Below are 19,279 nucleotides of genomic sequence, written 5' to 3' on the forward strand. Positions count from 1 at the left end.
TTCTTTTGTGGGCTACAATAGCAGCATTTAAAACTAAATTACAGCCGACTAGAATCCATACTCTCAGCGAGTTATAAGCTGCCACACACTGTAATGTTATTCCTCAATCAGCGGTAAAAGTGTTCAGATCTTTTGATGGCATAATTATAAGCAGAAACCCGCAATGTCAGGCATAGTCCATCACAAAAGTCCTGCATTGAAATTAAAGTTTAATAATATCAGCAAAATGTAGCTACTCAAAGTAGGCCTAAAAATGTTATGCTAGTAGAAGGCTCCCTTGATCCAATTAGTTTAGGCCTTGCTGGTCAAGCATCAGCACATTTTAACAGCTTAATGTTCAGTTGGGTTATAGTTATATATCTTATTTTGTAAGCTAATATAGGTTTAGTAATCTATGCAAAACGTGAGCTGTGCAATATGCTTCATCAATAATATTACGAATTCAAATATGAGTGATAACGATAAAACAAAGGCTAAATGTGACATCACCGCTGATACTGGTGTGTCGCTTAGCTACAACGTTCACCAGCCTAACTTGAATCTACATGAGGAGTTTTAATTTAGCATGTTGCTTGGCAAAAACCGAACGCCTTTCATTTCTTGTGAGAGGTTTTCTCAGTGTATGACCGAGGAGGCTTCTTTTTTTTTAAGACAACATTTGGGTTAACTGTATGAGGTCGTTATGAGCCAAATAAAGCGGCATTCACTGTGTCAATAAGGCCACCTTTGACCAAGGAATGTGCTTCGTCATCACAACTTTCCCCTGGGGGTAAGAAAGAGAAGAAGACGGAGGAGGGGTGTTCTTAGCAGGGACTTTCCTCTCTTGCCCTGCTGAGAAAAAAAGTAGTATCACAGGGCACCGCGCCGGAGATGTTCCCGGGTGTCCCCACGGAGGAGGAGGCATGCGGAGCTGTGCGCGGCGGTGCGGCCGCGGAAGTCTCCCCCTCTCGGGAATACTACTTCTTTTAATCCCCCCGTTTCTCCTAGCGCTCCAGCTCCTCGTCGTCGGACCACGGTTACCGCGAGACACAAGGACGGGGGTGGAGCAAGAGGTGGCCTTTTCCGTTATCAGCATCGAACCGGACAACTCACGCCAACGGAGATCCCCGTCCCGGCGTCCGGGTTTGGAGGAGGATGAGGAGGAGCAGGAGGAGGGGCAGGTGGAGGTGGAAGATGGGGAGAGGAGGGAGCTGGCACGAGCGTATGAGGATGAGAACGAGATGCACTCGCGCCAGGTATAACACGAGAGATAAATGTTTCTGTATTACATTAGCCTATTGCAACAGAACAAACAGTATGTATTGATATGAATAGACTTTTTTGGGGAAATGACAATTTTCGTCTTCACCTACATATTGAATATTAGGTGAAACTATTTACTCACACCAAGCTTAATATGATGCTGTATTGGGTTAAACCTCAGGTAAAATAAGTAAGTAGAAGACAGATAATGTCATTCAGGAAACTGGACATGCTCAGTTTAGGAATACAGATGAAACAGATTTGTTTAATCTGCTGTGGTTTCCTCATCCATTGATCCATTATGCTGTGTCAGTTTGTGCATAGCGCTATGGAACAGGTGAGGGCAGAGGGTGAGCACAGCACAGACCTCAGATCAGAGAGAGGTGACAGCTGTTCTCTCTTTTTCCCTTCAGTTGGATAGAGCTCCAACCTTCATCTGTGTGTGTGTGTGTGTGTGGGTGCATCTGTCTCTCTTTACCTCAAACTCTTTACCCTCACTCCTCACCCCCTCTCTCTTTCATTCTCCTTTTCTCTCACTGTCTCTCTTTCTGCCCAAGGCTAAACTCTCTGACTCATTCTAGTGAATCATCAAGCCCCCCTCAACTCCCCGCTGAGGTTGCCATGGTGACCACAGGGTTCAGTGTGAGTTGGGTGGGGGGCTTTGTGTGTGTGTGTGTGTGTGTGTGTGTGTGTGTTTGTATGTTACAGTGCCTCAGGCAAATATGTTACCAGCAGGACTGAGGTCAGAGGCTGTGACCTGCCTCCTCAGCGTTCCTACCTGAGGCAGGGGGTTGCAGCAGACGGACACACTCGCACACATTACTGTCATTCCTCTTCACATATTGATATATAATATATTGATATGTATTGTGTGCATCTTCCCAGATGGGACCCAGAACACTGGAGGTGCAACCGTGGGCGGTAGACGAGCCGTCCTTCACAGCAGAACTCGATCGTATCATCACGTATATTACCAGGCCACAGGTAGGCTTCACAGAACATCACCTAAAGCACAGCTGTCAATGTGAAAAATGCCTGAATGCACTTTAAAGGCCGCTAATATCATAAACTCTATCCACAATTTGGACAATTCTGATTTGTATTTACTGTATATGGTATATTTTAACTGTGTGACACTGTTGCATTTGGTTCAAATGGAAAAGAGCCCTGACCACCAGGTTTGGAACCACTTGTAAAATATATCGGGCCCTCCCAGAATGTCTTCAGAATACACTCTGGCCAACTAGGGATCTACCGATACTGCAGCCAAGAGTTAGAGCCTGCCAAACCTTAAAAAGAATCAATAAAAACTTCACTTTTTAAACTACTTCACTTCTTCAACTGCAGACTTCCAGTGTGGGGGTTAACATAGCAGTAATATGATCAGTCAGGCGCTGTCAGTATCTTGGCAGCAGAATTCTGCAAAATCTGAAGCCGGTGAGGACTTTCAGTTCCAGACTAGAAACTCCAACACAAGAGTTAAGCCTTATGTAGGTGCTGGGGAACTGGGAAGAAAACCTAAACCAAGAATATTGTGCATGTTTATTATTCAATACCTGCAAGAAGTTGCGATGGCTCTCAAGTTAAGGATTATCATCAACTGAAACTCACATTTAAGGGTCATTTTTTCGTTCCTTAATACTTGGAGACACCCCTCACTGTCTGAAATATTCCCACAAATTTTACCAGGCGAGCTTTCGCACAACTTCTTCTTTAACTTCTTCTCTTCTCAGGGTTGGTTGTATGCTAATTCTGCACGACTGACTGCTCTCAGACCTCTAGTCAGCCCCTCTCATGTGACCCTCTCCTCTCCTGTCCATCTCCAGTTGAACTGCTCCAGGGTTTTGTCTCCAGGTCAGACTCGGGCTTCGCTGCCCCCTGCTGATTCACCCCGCTGGCTGCTGTGTGCTGAGGACTGGCTCCTTCCAGCTGCAGATAGGCCGTGTGTTGCATACTCTTTTAGGTGTGCCCATACGTCTGTACATTATGTCCATGTGTCTGTGTATGTGCATGTGATGCATTCATATCGCTTGCAGAATTGGAGTAAACAGTGCAATGCATATTTAATCATGCATGCAATAATCTTCAAACCACCGTTGTTCTCCCTCGCCTCGCTGTCATCGATCCTTTTTGTTGTTTTTCTTCTTGTCTCTCTAGCATGGACGGGTTGGATGCAGATTTTCTGAACACTGTGTCAGGGCTGGGATGTGAAGTCCACAGTTTTGATCCCAGCAGCTCCAGTGCATCTGGTGGTCACCTTGGCAACAGTTTGGCCAGCAACCATGGTGATGGAGGCGTGGTCCGCCGGCACAAGATGTGGCTGGAGTGGAGAGCGCCGAGGAAGAGGAGGAAGAAGACCAGAGGCGGCCTGGGTAGTGTTTCTCAAACACTGGCAGACATCATGGCGTCTCTGGGACACCACACAGTAAGACACACACACACACGCACACACACGCACAGACATTTGGAGAAACATACCTTAGAGTCTTTTCACTCCAACATACCCAGAAAGCTCTCTTACTTGTATGTTCCCATGGCAACAGGGCTCTGCGCCATCCCTGGCTGCCATGGCAACAATTTAAGTAAGTGAATCACACACTGGCCCAGTTACATCCTGCAGCCACAAGAGGGACCCGCACACTCACAGTTTGGGTTCTACTCGATGAGAAGCGGTAGAAGATTTACATTTATGACATTTTCAAGTATTTAAATTTACTGATTAAGTCTTTACACAACATTAAACAATCATTACAAGTTGTTAAATTAGAAATGCAGACAGTAACAGGACATTTTTACAATTATTGTCATTTCCAACAAACTTTTCTCTTGCAATGACAACAACAACAGATGCCTGATACATTTTTTTTAATGATGGCCGTCTCAATTTGCTTCTATTTTAAGAGCAAAACGTTTTTTCTGATATGGAAATTTAATTTGTAAAACAATGTATTATGTCTATTGTGAATACACAGTTGTGCAGTGCTACAGAAGAATACTGAATGTCTTGTCTCTTCTCTATATCCTCTTGAGGTTCATTTCCTGTATGCTGACCTGCTCAGTGCTGAGTGGCGAGTTTTCCAGAACTGGATTGAGTCGGGAACTCTGCAGAGTGTTCATCATCTGGTTGCCCAGGTTCACCTGCAATGGGCCGGGTTTGAGGTGGGCGGAACCAATGAGGAAGTGCTCCACTATTGGTTCAGTGTCCTACAGGGTCTCCAAGCTTCTGGGCTGAAGCTGGTCCACAGCTCTGCAGGAGAGGGTCACAGTGTCCTAAAACAGACGGTAGCAAAGGGTCACAGCTCCTACATACTCAGTTGGGCCAACACAGGGTGATGCCACATGAGTGAACACAGGTGTACACACATGAGCAGACATTGTGGATGGCCTGAAACAAGAAGAAGAAGGTCAAACTCAAAATATTTGGTGGCTTTTTCCCCCGTCATTTCAGGGAAACACAGTTCTTAAGATGACATCTCCCTCTCGTGGAGATGAAAGGATCTGCCTTTGTATGACTCCACCCTCAGAGGAAATGCCATTGTGACTGTTGATAAACTGGCTAATTTGACCAAATATGGAGCAGAAGTAAATCGCAGGAATTGTTGGATTGCGTCTTAATTTGTCGTAAATATCAAACAGCTGTCCGGCGGGTACCAACACATTTTCAGTTTTTCTTTTCTTTTCTTTTTTCAGTTGAGTGATTTTATCAATGTAATATATTATATCATACAGTGTGATCCTTTCTGCATTGGTTTGATCCAGCTGTACTTTAAATTATCTGATTATTTAATGTATTTGTGCACATCCTTGTGGACCTTAAATGCTTTTATGTGCAATAATTCTTTACATTGAAGAGAAGCTTTAATTATAGTCAGACTCTTAGTGCCTAGTGTGAAATATACGGAAAATAAAACAGTGAAACCATGTTAGAAACGTGTATTAATGCAACATTGAAATACCAAATAAAGCCAGAAGCCCTTGACTGCCATTTTGTCTTTCTTTGGGGAATCCCGGTCAACCCTGGTAACAAAAGGTTGCAATTTCATAAGATGTGTTCAATTTGTCAGTTTTGGGTTATATATAACACATATACATTACAATGACATTTATGTTATCTGGCAGAACAATGTTCAACACTTTTGTTGGATTAAAGTTGAATGAAAGAAGGTTGATAAACTAAGTATCTTAATTCCTCTCTAGATTGGCCGTGCACCCACTTGCAAATACAGCAAACCCATCCTTTGATATAGTGTATATATGAAGTACACTTACAACTCGTGACTTGATGTTGATGTTTTTATTTTGTTTATCTGCCTCATAGGAGAAGAAAACAAAGATGAAAGGGCTGCATATGAATATAAATTGTGATTTATGTGATACCTAACCTGATCTTAAATATATATATATTTAAGGGAAGTAATTTAATTATAGAGTTTGTTTTATTTGTAACATATTTGCATCTAATTGATAAATCATAATAAAAGAAGTGGGCTGTAACAGTGGCTGTACTCTTTATTCCAACACAAATAAGTCTAGTAAGTAGACAGTGCACAGCAAAACGGCTATACTTGTTATCTTATTGCAGCATTTAATAATGTTTGCTTCATTTATACCATTTACCACACGTTCCTATACTTATAAGTACTTATAATAAATTGTTTCATCTTTACTGGAGACGGGTTTTTCCTCTCCCCACATAAACCCTGTATACTTCCAGTTTGCATGGGCTGAGTTGAGGTGAAGGATGCACTTAACTCTGACCAAGCAAGGCTCACAGGACCGTTATTTATCTCCATCAGTGCTTTTCTCAACAGTGAGCCCTTATGCATACAGCCCAATGCCAGTCATTCCTCGGACGCGTTCCAACTCGCTGGAGCACACGTAAGAATGTGCGTCTGGCTCCACCCTCCCTTACGCAAATTACGGACAGATGTGTGCCACTAGTCAGGGTGGAGTTGCGCTATTTACGTTGACATTTCCACATCCTGTTTTCAGCTAAACCAGGTGACAGGCGCGGTAGCCAATCAGCTGTGAGGAACTCAGTCTGTCGACCAATCAGAAGTTCACAATCCCGGGACATCAGGGCTCTGTCTAGCTCGTCTATGTACTGTACCGCTGAACATTTCTTATGGAAATCTTGACAGACGATAACAACCAGACTGTATACGTTAGATATATTCTGCGTTTCCCATTTTTGACGGTAAGTAAATATGTTTAGTTGGTGTTGTTTCCATAAAGTAAAGGGTGTAGATACACTTTTGTTTATCTGTTTCTTCGAGACGAGAGGCGCCGACAAGTTACTTCCTGCTCTGACAAGGCCGAGATCCCATGTCACATTTTAGCCCATTTTAGCTCGTGCGTAAAAGTGTAGCGCTTCCGACTGATTTACTTAGAGTTTATCCAAGACAGTTACCTTATTAGTGAAACATACATCATTCAGTGTGTCTATTTTACAGAGAACGAGTGACTGTACGTTACTGCCGAACATATTACGAACCACACGTTGTGTCAACTGGATACAGCTGTAACAATTTCCACTTTTTCGAATATAAAAGTGTTACATTATGTTTGAAAAATACTCCTATCAATGCGCTGTCGACTCAAAGAAAAGTGCAGACATGAATCCACCTCGTATTGACATTTGTGTCATGACGTCACCATTCTTTGAAGCGCCAAGGTTAACGTGAAACACTCGTAATTAGGCAGTTAACCGAATGAGGAATAGGAAGCACTGCAGGGCACACTCACAGTGAGCTCAGTGCTGCCTGCCTCCACTGTCTTGGTAGCAGGCAGAGTCTGCAGTCACTGCATATCTTGGATCACCTATGGGAGTTGTCATCTGAACATATTACACACACACACACACACAGAGAATAACTTTATAATTGAAGTTAGTAAATAAACAAATATTCTGGTCTCACATGAACTGGGTGAATTCAAGGCTTTAGTTTTGGTTCTGCTTTTGCTCCGTCTGGGTTTATTTATACATGCGTGTCTTGGTCACATGAGCATGTGACTAATTTAGCGATGAAAGTAACAATTATTTTAGTATCGGGTAATCTTGATTGTGTTGTGATTAATTGCTTCGTCAATTTTATCTTATTTTAATAAACCCAAGGTGGTGCCTTTTTAAATTTGCATTTTTTTCTCCTACCGACAGGCACTTATTATTTATAATGATCAATCCATTATCAAAATTGTCGTTGATTAAATAAACTAAGTAAAGTAATTGAAATCTCAGTTATTTAAAATCTATACTTACAAGTACCACAGCTGTCTGTAATCGATAGTAATACGTTTCAGGGCTGTCTTGTTTCGTATGTCTTTGCCTCAAATGACTCACCTCCTCTTCCTCATCAGGGTTGGGCCCCTTTACCCACAACGTCCCACCATGCCTCTGGTTACGAGGAATATAGAGCCGCGGTATGTGTGTCGCCAGACCATCCCTTCCAACATCCGCAGTGAACTGGAATGTGTCACCAACATCAGCCTGGCCAACATCATCCGCCAGCTCGGCAGCCTCAGTGAGTGTCTGCTGTTTGTGTTTAGGTGTCATCGGTCATTAAATATGATGTGAATGTTTAATAACACGTGGCAAATGTGCTTGAGCTGTGTGTACTTATAAAAGGTTATTGCACATGCGTGAGCCAAATACTGTAATCGAGGAATAATATGTGTGCGTAGGCAAATATGCAGAGGATGTGTTCGGGGAGCTGTTTGTCCAGGCTGCAGCATTTGCGCTGAGAGTTAACACACTGGGAGATAGAGTGGATAGTCTGCAGGTTAAAGTCACCCAGCTGGACCCCAAAGAAGAGGAGGGTAAGTACTTCCACATGTTACTATTACTGCTGATGTTAGTGTAATAGTAGTTCATCATTTTGGCTAAATATAACATATAATGTAACATGTTTACACTTGCTCACACAGCTTCCACATTAAAATAACCTCCTTCCCTTGAGCACAATGACCATTCAATAACATTATCCCTCTTTCATCTGTCTGTTTCTCTCTCAGTCTCTCTGCAGGCCATCACTACCCGTAAGGCCTTCCGCAGCAGTCTGACCCAGGACCAGCAGCTGTTCACCAGGCCGTCTCTGCCAATGCCTGTAAAGGACACCTACAAAACCTGTAATCCGCCCCCACCACTCAACAACCTCAGCCAATACCGGTAAGGCTCACAGATGCACCTCCGTGGCTATGTATCATAAAAATGTGAAATGTGCCGGTATGTCTATCCTGTTTCTCGGGAGGCATGTAGTCCTCTTTTACAGGATCCTTGAGGTTCATCATGCGGATGCAGGACTCTTTATTATTGTGTATTAGTGTGTCAACATGTGAAAGAGACATTTATTTTGACCAACTTTGGTGTTCAGGCAGTTTTTGATTTGTTTGGATGACAACTTTTGTGACCAACAAGCAAACAATTCACAGTTAGACTCAATTACATTTATATTAAAATGAAATGTCTCTGCTTCGAAGTAAACTGCTAAGTATACTAAATCAAGCAGCACTGAAGACACTATGTGGGGAAAACAACCAAATGTCACACAATCCAGCTGACACGTATCCTTGAGATCTTGAATATTAACTATGCACTAGGCATAACATGTCATCGGAAGTAAAATGAATCAGGAACAAGAACAGAAGGGGGCTGCGGGTGAAGTCTATCTAGTCCGTAACTGCAGCAGTGTCCTCAATGATGAGCAGAGTGAGTGTGTACGCTTGTACCATTATGTTACAAAGACTCTGTGTGACTGGTTTGAATGTGTAGTTTCTTGTGTTGGCCTTTAAAAGGGGAAGTGTGATTATGGCTTGTTAGTACACTGACACATAAGGCAGATACAGATCGCAGACACTGTATGTTTTGTATGTGTGTTTACACAAGATAACACAAAGTGTAGCTGAGACCCAAATGTCACGATAATGTTCTTAAAACGCTTGTTTACAGGGACGATGGGAAGGAGGCCCTGAAGTTTTACACTGATCCCTCCTACTTCTTTGAACTGTGGAAGGAGAAGATGCTGCAGGACACCAAGGACATCATGAAGGAGAGACGCAAGCACAGAGTGAGACGCACACACATTCTCATATCTAACTTGCTGTGCATCGCCTTTTTAAGTATTTATTGTCTCGTTTTTGTCCTGCTTGTTTCTATCTTATCGTCTTGTTCTCCTGCGGCTGCTCATTGAAAGTTGCTAAAACGTGGTTTCGTTTTTTATGCCTTCAATGACAATAAAAGTGTCTTATCGTATGTTCATACACACAAAACAAGTAACATGACAGCGATTTGAAGTGGACGTCATAGGTCACATCAATTAACGGCATTCGTATCCGACCCTCTGACTCTTTTTCACTCTTTCCTTTCTGAGTAGAAGGAGAAGAAGGACCATCTTAACCAACGGACACTCAACCCGCGAAAGATCAAGACCAGGAAGGATGAATGGGAACGCCGAAAGATGGGGGAGGAGTTCATGGTGCCAAAGAACGATTTGATGTAAGTTGAGAGAGAGTCCGTGACGTGGGGGGGGGGGGGGGGGAGTCTATGCTGCCCAGCAATAAGTAAAGAGTGATGAGTACAGTCATTCTCTGCAGTTGACACAGTTAAAGTACAGAAGGGCCACTCGCATGGTACATTCCACTGTCTCCTGTCTTATCAACCAATCTGTACACAGTGATACGGTTGGTATGTCCTGTCTGAAAATGTTCTCAGGGGGTTGGGGTGTGACGTTCACTGTCAATGGCAGTAAACAAATGCATGAGTCACAGCAGACCAGAGTGTTGTTCTGCTGTAGGTTTTAGCAAATGAATGGAAAATTAGAGAATATAGAAATAAAAAACACAATAAAGAGCACATAAACAACAGTCTGTTTTAAAAGTGATTTACCATTTGATTTGTTTTACAACTCAATTACAAGCCAGGCCTCACGAGGAAAAGAATCTCAAAGACTATAGTTTGTGCTATTTAAATAGCTGTGTTTCAGCATCACTATTTGTGTGCTGAGCAAAGCGTACATGACCCACAACTGCTGTTAAGGTCTGTAGATGCTATAATCACCACGGTCCTTTGCATGTCAAGGTTTCAGAAAAATCAGGATGACAAAAAACAAGTAATGTCTTCAATTTGTTTTAAGGAATTCTTCTGAGGGCCTAGATGGCAGTATTGGATCTGGAGACGGCTTTGAGATGAGCTCCAGCTCCTACGCTTATGAATCCGGCTCGCCTCTCTCTCCACCTGGCACTGATGACTTCCTGCCTCCTCCACCTCCAGACACGGCGTAAGTAGCATCTTGCCCACACACGCTGCCGATCCCTGCCAACACGTGCTGAATGTACAGCTACACGTGCACTGTACAATTGTACTGCAGTCCTAAGCACATCCTCTTCACAGTTCAACAGTAGCAAAATAGATGATAAACCTACTTTTCACTTTCAGCCTCTTTAATGAGCGGCTGAGATTGCAGCTGTAAAGAAATTGAAGGTTGATTGGCAGCAAATGAAGGGTCCATTTAGTCATTTAACAATCTTTAACTCACTTGCAGGTATAATGACGGAGAATACGGAGTGCCAACCCCGAAGAGTCCAAACCACCCACCTCCTGCTCCTCCCATGACCTCTCCCACTCCCAACTCTCGCCCCAACCTCGCCCCTCCCCCTGCTCCTCCTCCCCCTCCTCCACCCTCTGGCTTTGGGGTTCCCCCACCTCCCCCCGGCTTCGACGGCACACCTTCCCCTCCTCCGTTCTCCTCCTCTCCATCTGGCTATCCCTCCCCACCTGCTCCCCCTCCTCCACCTGCTATGTCCAATGTTCCTCCTCCTCCACCACCACCTATGCCTGCAGGTGGCGGTGGTCCACCCCCTCCTCCTCCACCACCTCCCCCTGGCCCACCTCCCTCATCTTTTGGCAACTCTGCTCCCCCTCCTCCCTCCGGTGGTGGGGCGCAACCTAGCTCTGCTCCTAAACCTCCGCCAGAGCCTGTTGATGATTCTCGTACTGACCTGCTGCAGGCCATCCGACAAGGTGAGACACTACAGGAAACGGATCAGCATAGAAGGGAAGATCTTGATCTTGGTTTACTCACTTCAGTGGTCTGGCCTCTCGACTTTTTACAAACCACTGTTGATTGCCTGCTGCATGTTGGTCATCGTGTTCATAATCACAAAAAGCTTCGCATGACTTGATTTGCTCAACAAATGCAGTTAACATGAGCTAAATTCCACTATCGTTAGCCAAGTCTTTAGCTAGCTTTGTTTTAGCCACCAATATAAATTCATATATTGATGTAAAAACACGTCTCGCAATCAGTTTTTCCATTGTATACATTTTGAAGCGCCAGACTACAAAATATGACAAAGTGAGTCATATGGAAAATAGTGATAATAGGGCTCTAAATTTGATGAATGAATGAATTAAATGAATACTTTGCTGCGTGTTCGGAGGTGCAAACAAAACAGGAACCCACTTTTAAAACTTTACTCCATGGTACTAGTGGCTAAAAATTCTACAGAGCACCTTAAGTACACTTTGCTCATAATAATTATCTCTTTTTGGCTTCGTAAAATTCTTAATACAGAACCTTTGCTTGTAACAAAGTATTTTTACCTGCTGGTACTACTTTTACCTAAATATAAGGGAACTGATTACATCTTCCACCACTGCTTTGGTATAAAATATACCTTTTGTCATAAATTACGGCTTTTATTGCAAGATAATTTGTCCTCAAAGGGGCATACATTACATGCATTAGGAATAAAATTGCTGCTGTGAGGCGCACACTCACTCACTGTATCTGTCCTCACGTACACCCTTTTAGGTTGCAACCTGCGTAAAACGGAGGCCCAGCGGGAGCAGGAGAAGAGGGATCACTTTGGCAACGATGTGGCTGCCATCCTGTCCCGTCGTATCGCTGTAGAGTGCAGCGACAGCGAGGATGACTCCTCGGAGTTTGACGATGAAGAGTGGTCCGAGTAATAGCCCTTCCCTTTTCACCTTCACGACCACCTCTGTATCTTTCCTCAGCCTTCAGCAACATCCTTGTATTTCCATTCAAATCGCATTCTTAAGCAGCAATGCAGCAGGGGTCCCTGTTCTGTGTGTGTCAGAGTTTGAGTGCGTTATGCACACGCTGTATGTGCAAGTTCACATTCCTTGAACAATTTGTTTTCTTATTTGTCCAACATTATTCCGATCAGTGCAACGGTCCAGAGATGGAGTGTGAGTGCGTCTGGTTGTGTCCCCATTTGCTTCTATTGAGCGACACGGCGCTGTTATTGATGTGAATGTTATGTGATGCACGTCTCTCTGCTGAGTCTGTGCGTAAACGGATCAACTCGTGTCTTTATCTCGGTGTCTATTAGAATCAGGCGCCTTCTGCTGTCGGCTGAATGTCTGATTTTATCTGCTTTAGCGTATTATGGCAAAGGATAATCGAGAGGGAGCACAGCATCTGCATCTGCTCGGTAGAAAGACACAAACTATTGTCAAAACATTCTCGCTCGTAGATTATATGATAAAGTACATGTAAAGTTTATGTAACACATTGAATCATATCTAAAGATAATCATGCAATCCTTTCATATCCCTTTTTAAAGCACCTTTTTTTAATCACTTTTTTCAATTCTGTCTTCTTTCTTTCTGTGGTTGTCACGGGAACACTCATCACTTGTGGATGAAACACGGTTGTAGTTCATAAACAAATTCATGAATTAATAATTATTATAGAAAGCGTTGGCTCATGGCAGACGCCTGGGCTGTTTGATGAGATACTGAACATGCAGACGTTCTCTTTGTGTGCGTTACGCGTTTCCTTCCTGCAGATTTTCTTTTGAACTTTTTCTGGGGATTAACTCGGCTCATGTGCTTTAATCACTGCTCTGTGTAGACTCAGGCAGCACTTGGCCTGCTGCCTGATAAGTGCCTTTTTTATACTGCATTTCATTGTCAGTGCAGGTTTATTTTGGTTATCCACACTGGCCACTGATTCGCTTCTTCCAAAAATATTATCAGCTGCCGACGATGTGTGAAATGTGGAACCGACTGATGTTTAGTGAGGACCACATATTTCTCAAGTGCCTTTTTATTTGACATCCGCCTGTGTTATCGCACAGCATGCTTTGCCAAAGCTTCTCCTGCCTACATTTGCATATGATTATTGTTATTTCAATAAAGATGGATTGAATTACACTGATTTTTTTTAGATTTCTTTCCAGTGAGAATGAATAGTGTGTATGCTGTGATGTGTTGAATAACAAAGTTCCCAAGAATGTCGAGCCTTGGCATTCGACTCCTCATGCTTTATCCATGACTCATCTTCTTCCTGTCAGTGGTGGACACCTTCTCACAGTGCCGACTGTGTAGGGAGCGAGAAAATGAATCAATTGGATTAAAGTTCAGAAATTGAGAAGGAGAAGAGAGAAAACCTCTTACATAGTCACTTTATCCATCACACCAAGCCTGCTTTGTAGGTTTTAGAAGGACGCAGTGGATGCAGAGTGATGGTAATAATGTTGCTTTGGACACCAAATAATTTAGGATACAGGAATAGAGCGCAGCAGTCTGTGCCTAATCGAGTTCAAGAGTGAGAGACGGAGACAAACGTACTGAAAGCCTCAGCAGCAGTAAAGAGAAGAGTGCTGACATCGCCCGGTAGAGAAAAAAAGCATATTTATTATTCATCGATATAAAATATTCATTCATTTCAAAAAGGCTGTGCAACCCGAACATATGGTCAGTACCTTCAAACAGCATGTGCAAAATAGAACCTCAAAGATCTGGAACATTGTGTTTTTGACATTCAAGTAAATAAAATTGGGCTTTGGATCACGTTTCATTACATTGCGATAGGCTTACATGTAAAACCCAACCCGTCCTCTCCTTTTTAAAGTGCCAATGGTGATTGAATCCACTTTCTATGAGTGGGGTTCTATAGAGCGTCCCTGTGATTGTTTCAGTCTGGGGATCCAGTGGAGCTACAATTGACTGAGGATGAGGCACAAAGTACACACGAGACAGTACGTTTAGTCCCAAAATGGCTACCAGCCAGGACAGTGCAGAACATTCTGATTTGCAGAGGGACTTCTTCTCCCGGAGAAGTGCTTCTTGCGTGTGTGACTCTTCATGTTCTGGTTCTGGATGATAGTCAATGCAGCTATGTGTGTATCTTTGCACACAAACAGTGATATGTCTGGCATAGATTGTCTGGCGAGGTTTGGCAGTCTACACATCGACGGGGTAGTGTATGTGTGTGTTTTGTGTGCATTTGTGCGGGCAGCAGGCCTGGAGCAGCACCTTACGAATGTCTTTGTTTCTTAGACTGTAGAGTATCGGGTTCAGCAGCGAGCTGCCCGCCACCGGCACCAAGGTGGCGTAGGTGTACAGAGGAGGGCTGGATGCATCTCCTAGCAGCCCCCAGAGGGAGAAAGGCATCCAGCAGCCCACAAACACACTGAGGATCACGATCAACCGCGAGAAGCCCCTTCCACTGCTGTGTTTGCTTGCATATGAATGGTTGGCAGGAAGGAAGTGCCTCTGGGTAGCGATGGCGTGGGCATGCCGCCTTGCCACTCGACAGATCCCAGCGTACAATTGCAGGGTTACCATTACAACTATCAGGAAGCCACCACACAGCAACGATAGGTATGTCCGGGTCAGAGGTCGCGCTACAGAACAGGAGTTTGGCTCTCCTAGACAGTGCCATCCCATTGCAGGTCCCGCTCCAATGACACATGCGCCCAACCAGACCAGCAGCAGGAGGACGGCGGCTCTGTGACGGGATTGGCTTGAGCCATAGGTGAGGGCGTGGCTTAACGACAGGTATCGGTCCAAAGCAACACCCATCAGGCTACAGAGCGAGGCAGTCAGCGATGTCACCAGCAGTCCTGAGGTCAGCAATTCTGACCAATCACTGGGCTCAACGCAGAACAGGAAGAGGAAGTGCAAGATCAAAGCAACACCTGCCAGGAGATCGGCCAATCCGAGGCTAGCAAGCAGCAGGAAAACAGGTGCACGAAGAGACGGGGTGGCCAAGATGGTGGTGACAACTACTGCATTTTCAGTGGCAATGAGAGTTCCTGATACACACAGGGCCACGCCCCACACTGTGAGGGGTGGGACTTCATACGTAGACGAGCTGTCCAGTTGGTCCAAAGGAGAGAAGGGTTCTGCCCCTGAGGACTCATCCCAGCCTAGGTCAGAGGCGTTCAGGGTCATGGCTTTTCAGCAGTCACACAAACAACCTAAGAGAGAGAGAGAGAGAAAAGGAGAGAGATGTTGGCATTAGTTCGAATGGCTCATTGGCTTCTCCATCGGTCCATTCAACAGCCTTTCTTTGACCAGAAGCTGTGGTTTCTTTCTGTGGAGCTGCTGGAGGCCAGATGTGGTATCTGGTAGAGCAGAAGAGGACTTAATTTGGTATTGGAGAATTTAAGATGTCATGCTCTTGTAATCTAAAGCAGTTGAGCTAACAATCACAATCAGTGCATTAAGTGGTAGACCATTTACGATTGTCAAGCCCTGCACTCTCTTGCTCCTAGTTATTTTGTCTTGTATTGTTGTTTTATTATTATTATACAGAGGTATTAAAACAAATATATATATTTATTTATTCAGTTAGATAAACAAGCATACAGTAACCATTGATTAAACTAATATGCTACATGGTTCTATTTCCAGTTTAACTAAACCTAAACCCATCTTGCCTGGATGAGCTTTAATGATGACTGGCCTTTACACTGCAATACAAAATATGTACTGACAGAACACAAACAAATCCAAAATACAGATTATGAGCACCATTCCAGACTGGCATTTTTTGTAAGGACCCATTTAGAATTTGCACCTGTAAATATGCTCACATTTGAATTTTTTTTGATGATCTCGAATGATTTTTTGTACATTAGGCTAAACCTGCTCTGAAGCGTCACTGACGTCACCATTTTGCGGGAAGTCACGCAAGTAGTCAATCAATATGAAGGCTCAGTTCAACTTAACAGATAGAGTTACCAAAACACGAATGCATAACTACGCTGTCATTGATTGTTTTTTGTTTGTTCTTTTAGCTCGTCAATCGGAATCCGTGCAGTTACTTGCGTCCAACCATTGTTTATTCTCCCGCACACGTTTCAGGAGCATCAAACATCTTAAATATCTTTTATGATGTGGCTGGTTAAAACTGAATCTGAGAGAGCTCGTGCTGTTGATCGGGCTATTTAAAGAATTGTCCCGTTACAAGGTTGAGATGCCGGTGCTCTTTATGGTCTGCTTTTTCTTCAGCACATGTCAAACTGTACCGCACGTCACTGAAAGGAAATTCCACACCATGACTGTAAAACATTGTGGATATTTTAAGTTTTTGGCTTATGAAGGAGAGGGTTTAAATGCATCAGGGATCTTTCATCCTCAAGGAGAGGAGGTGTATCCCACTCCCCCGTGCGGAAGACCCTGTTGTATAATACAATTACAGGTTCATTGCGACACGGAGGATGTCCCTGACACACGCACACACATCGCACACACGCACGTGCTATAAATACATATAATAGATGATTCATCTTACCTTATTAACGCGATTCCGCGATTCCCTTGCAAGAGTTAAACAGATTTGCTCTACAAGATCCAAGAGCCAAATGATGGAGATGTGGTGATGCTGTCCGCAGTGATGCTCGGTACCAGTCTAAATAAGGATGAGAGTCCCTGTGTGTGACACCGCCCCGTGCTCCTGTCTTCACCAAAGTTGCGCCAAAGTCTCACTTGGCGTCTTGTGCATCTCCTTTTCTTCAATCTCTCCGAAGCGCTCATGGAAGGCAGAATGGATGCTCTTGCGCGCGGACTCATCCACAAGAGACGCTGTCTGACGTCAATGACTGGAAGGCTCGACCAATGAGCTGCCGACATTGAGGATACGGGGAGAGTGGGGAGGGGGTGTAAAGGGAGTAATTTCATTCAGAAAAATGCGGCAACGCTGTCGCCCCTCCCACTGCGGTTCACTCTTGCTCTTGTTTCTTGTAAATAATGACCACCAATACACACACACACACACACACACACACAGAGATTTTCTGAATAAGACCCCGGGGCTGGTTGAATGAGACGATAGTGTTTTGTGTTGGGCAGGGCTCAGAGTTTAGGGCATGGCGCTGTCCACGGTGCTGAAACGCATCAGGATGAGTCATGGGGAGAGATGTCTTGCAGAGCAACAACAATCTGTAGTTGACTCTTCAAGAGAAAACTATCCACCTAATGGAACGGACAAGGACATAATTGCCCCGTTCCATAGTCAAAACCCAGGTACGACATATATTGTGTGATTATTATTGTTGTTTTTATTGTATTATTGGTATCATTATTTGTATTGTTATTACTTGTGTTGAAAGCACTAGTACATTGTATATAAGGGGATGAGCAGCCTCAAAATGAATCACAAACTTGAATAAACGCCTCATTAAAGAAAACATATATATCTTTATCGATTATAATACTACTAATTAAATAATAACCCTTAGATCATTTAGAAATATTGTAGGACCGTGCCTGTTCGCATGTGCTAAGATGTGAATGGTGAGGATAAACAAAACCAAGAACAGCAATAATTGACCCTTATACAGTATCTTAACGGCAGCAGGGGATTCAAGGCTTCCCCGGTTTGATAGTGAGCGTGGCTGCTGCAGGACGGTCTGAGCGTTTGTCTGCGTGGTCGCGCATATCAATGCGCTAACTGGGGGAATCTCGTCCTTCTCGAGCCATATTAGGGCACACTTCCTGCCAACACAGCCCACCCACGTCATTTAAAGGATCTGAGGAGCAACACTTGTCACCTTCAAAATGTCGAGCAACTTCAGATTTCTCCAAAATGACAGCTGCTTGTCTTACCTGAGGACCTATCCTGGATGTCATGGAACATTTGACAATACAAAAAAATGTAAATCACATAACTAAGCTATTGGGAATATTATAAGGGATATTATTTGTGTCCTGGTGATTTTCACGAATGAAACACAATGTGGTGGATTCCCATATTATATCCTTGCATTAATGTATTTTATTCAGTGTGTATTTGTCCTCATACTAACATATTTTGTTGCCACCGTTTGCTTTAAAATGCAGCATTAAATACTATTTTTAAGCTGGTGCGTCGATTCTTTTTGCCAGCAGTGAGCATCAGTGGAGGAGGAGATCGTGTTCGACGGGGATGCGGAAAATCCCTTTCTGTTTGTTCAGCACGCCGACACACAAAACAGCCACCCTGTAGAGCTGCACACATGCATCCAGACAATGTGTGAGAGAGCATATGAGATGTGGGAGGGCATACGTCGGTGTGAGTGGAGGAGTGATGGTGGAATTCATTGCATAACGCTGAAAACTGTGTCGTGACTCAATGCACTTGATTTTGAAAACTGGCAGCCCGGGCTATGACTCAGTGCAAGTCCCAAAGCAACACTTTGCAGTCAGAGCGCTTGTACTTTTTGTTCAGGCGCATTTGCACGTATGCGGGGGTATAGCTGAGTTATGGAGCCTGTAGGGCAGTCTGAGCCCCCTTTGGTTGTCTGATTTCCACGTCACCATTCCACAATTGATCAATCAGAAATCAATCAACAGCAATAACAGCCTTGGTCAGACCTTCTGTCTTGGGTCCCAATGCTGTCTATTCCGATCATGTCTTAATAGTTGTGACTGTATTGATTTGTGAACCAATTATTTGTCTGATTTTTCACATTTGCTCTTGTCTCATTTGTGCTTGCAGGGAAAAGTAATGCAGACATTAATGAGTACGTTGTCTGAGTTGTTTGTCGAGTCAAGTGTCGATTGATTGACAAGTGCTATTGTGATTGACCTCATCACAGTCAATGACACATTTAAGGTGATGCTAGGATGCTGACGCACATGCTGTCTGTACGTATTGCATGCCAACGTCAGTGTTTGAAAAGCATTCACACCGCATTATAAATGTCCTAACTGGACTGACTCACTCAAGATAAATACTAACTACTGTATGAGACACATCCCTGATTAAAATGAAGCCCCTGATGATATCCTATCTCAACCAGA

General features: G+C 43.8%; 3 protein-coding genes across 3 annotated transcripts; 2 read left to right on the plus strand and 1 right to left on the minus strand.

Annotated features, from left to right (window-relative positions):
- Positions 1-902: 902 nt before the first annotated feature.
- Positions 903-5,213, plus strand: LOC306790917 (putative methyltransferase-like protein 24; the record flags this gene model as incomplete). The annotated part of the gene is made up of 5 exons (XM_079287465.1): positions 903-1,235; positions 2,128-2,226; positions 3,069-3,205; positions 3,400-3,667; positions 4,273-5,213. 5 exons carry the CDS (start codon positions 903-905, stop codon positions 4,573-4,575), a joined length of 1,140 nt encoding a protein of 379 aa, XP_079143591.1. The 3' UTR covers positions 4,576-5,213.
- A 1,106-nt stretch (positions 5,214-6,319) lies between these two features.
- wasf2 (WASP family member 2) lies at positions 6,320-13,413 on the plus strand. Its single transcript, XM_079288678.1, has 9 exons — positions 6,320-6,439; positions 7,600-7,763; positions 7,924-8,058; positions 8,254-8,407; positions 9,188-9,305; positions 9,612-9,733; positions 10,371-10,514; positions 10,779-11,257; positions 12,051-13,413. Exons 2-9 carry the CDS (start codon positions 7,631-7,633, stop codon positions 12,206-12,208), a joined length of 1,443 nt encoding a protein of 480 aa, XP_079144804.1. The 5' UTR covers positions 6,320-6,439; positions 7,600-7,630; the 3' UTR covers positions 12,209-13,413.
- A 1,039-nt stretch (positions 13,414-14,452) lies between these two features.
- Positions 14,453-15,445, minus strand: gpr3 (G protein-coupled receptor 3; the record flags this gene model as incomplete). The annotated part of the gene is made up of 1 exon (XM_079287724.1): positions 14,453-15,445. The coding sequence occupies one exon, from the start codon at positions 15,443-15,445 to the stop codon at positions 14,453-14,455; it is 993 nt and encodes a 330-aa protein (XP_079143850.1).
- Between the last annotated feature and the right edge of the window lie 3,834 nt (positions 15,446-19,279).

Source organism: Melanostigma gelatinosum, assembly GCF_949748355.1.
Source record: "Melanostigma gelatinosum genome assembly, chromosome: 17".
In the NCBI taxonomy this organism is placed as follows: Eukaryota; Metazoa; Chordata; class Actinopteri; order Perciformes; family Zoarcidae; genus Melanostigma; species Melanostigma gelatinosum.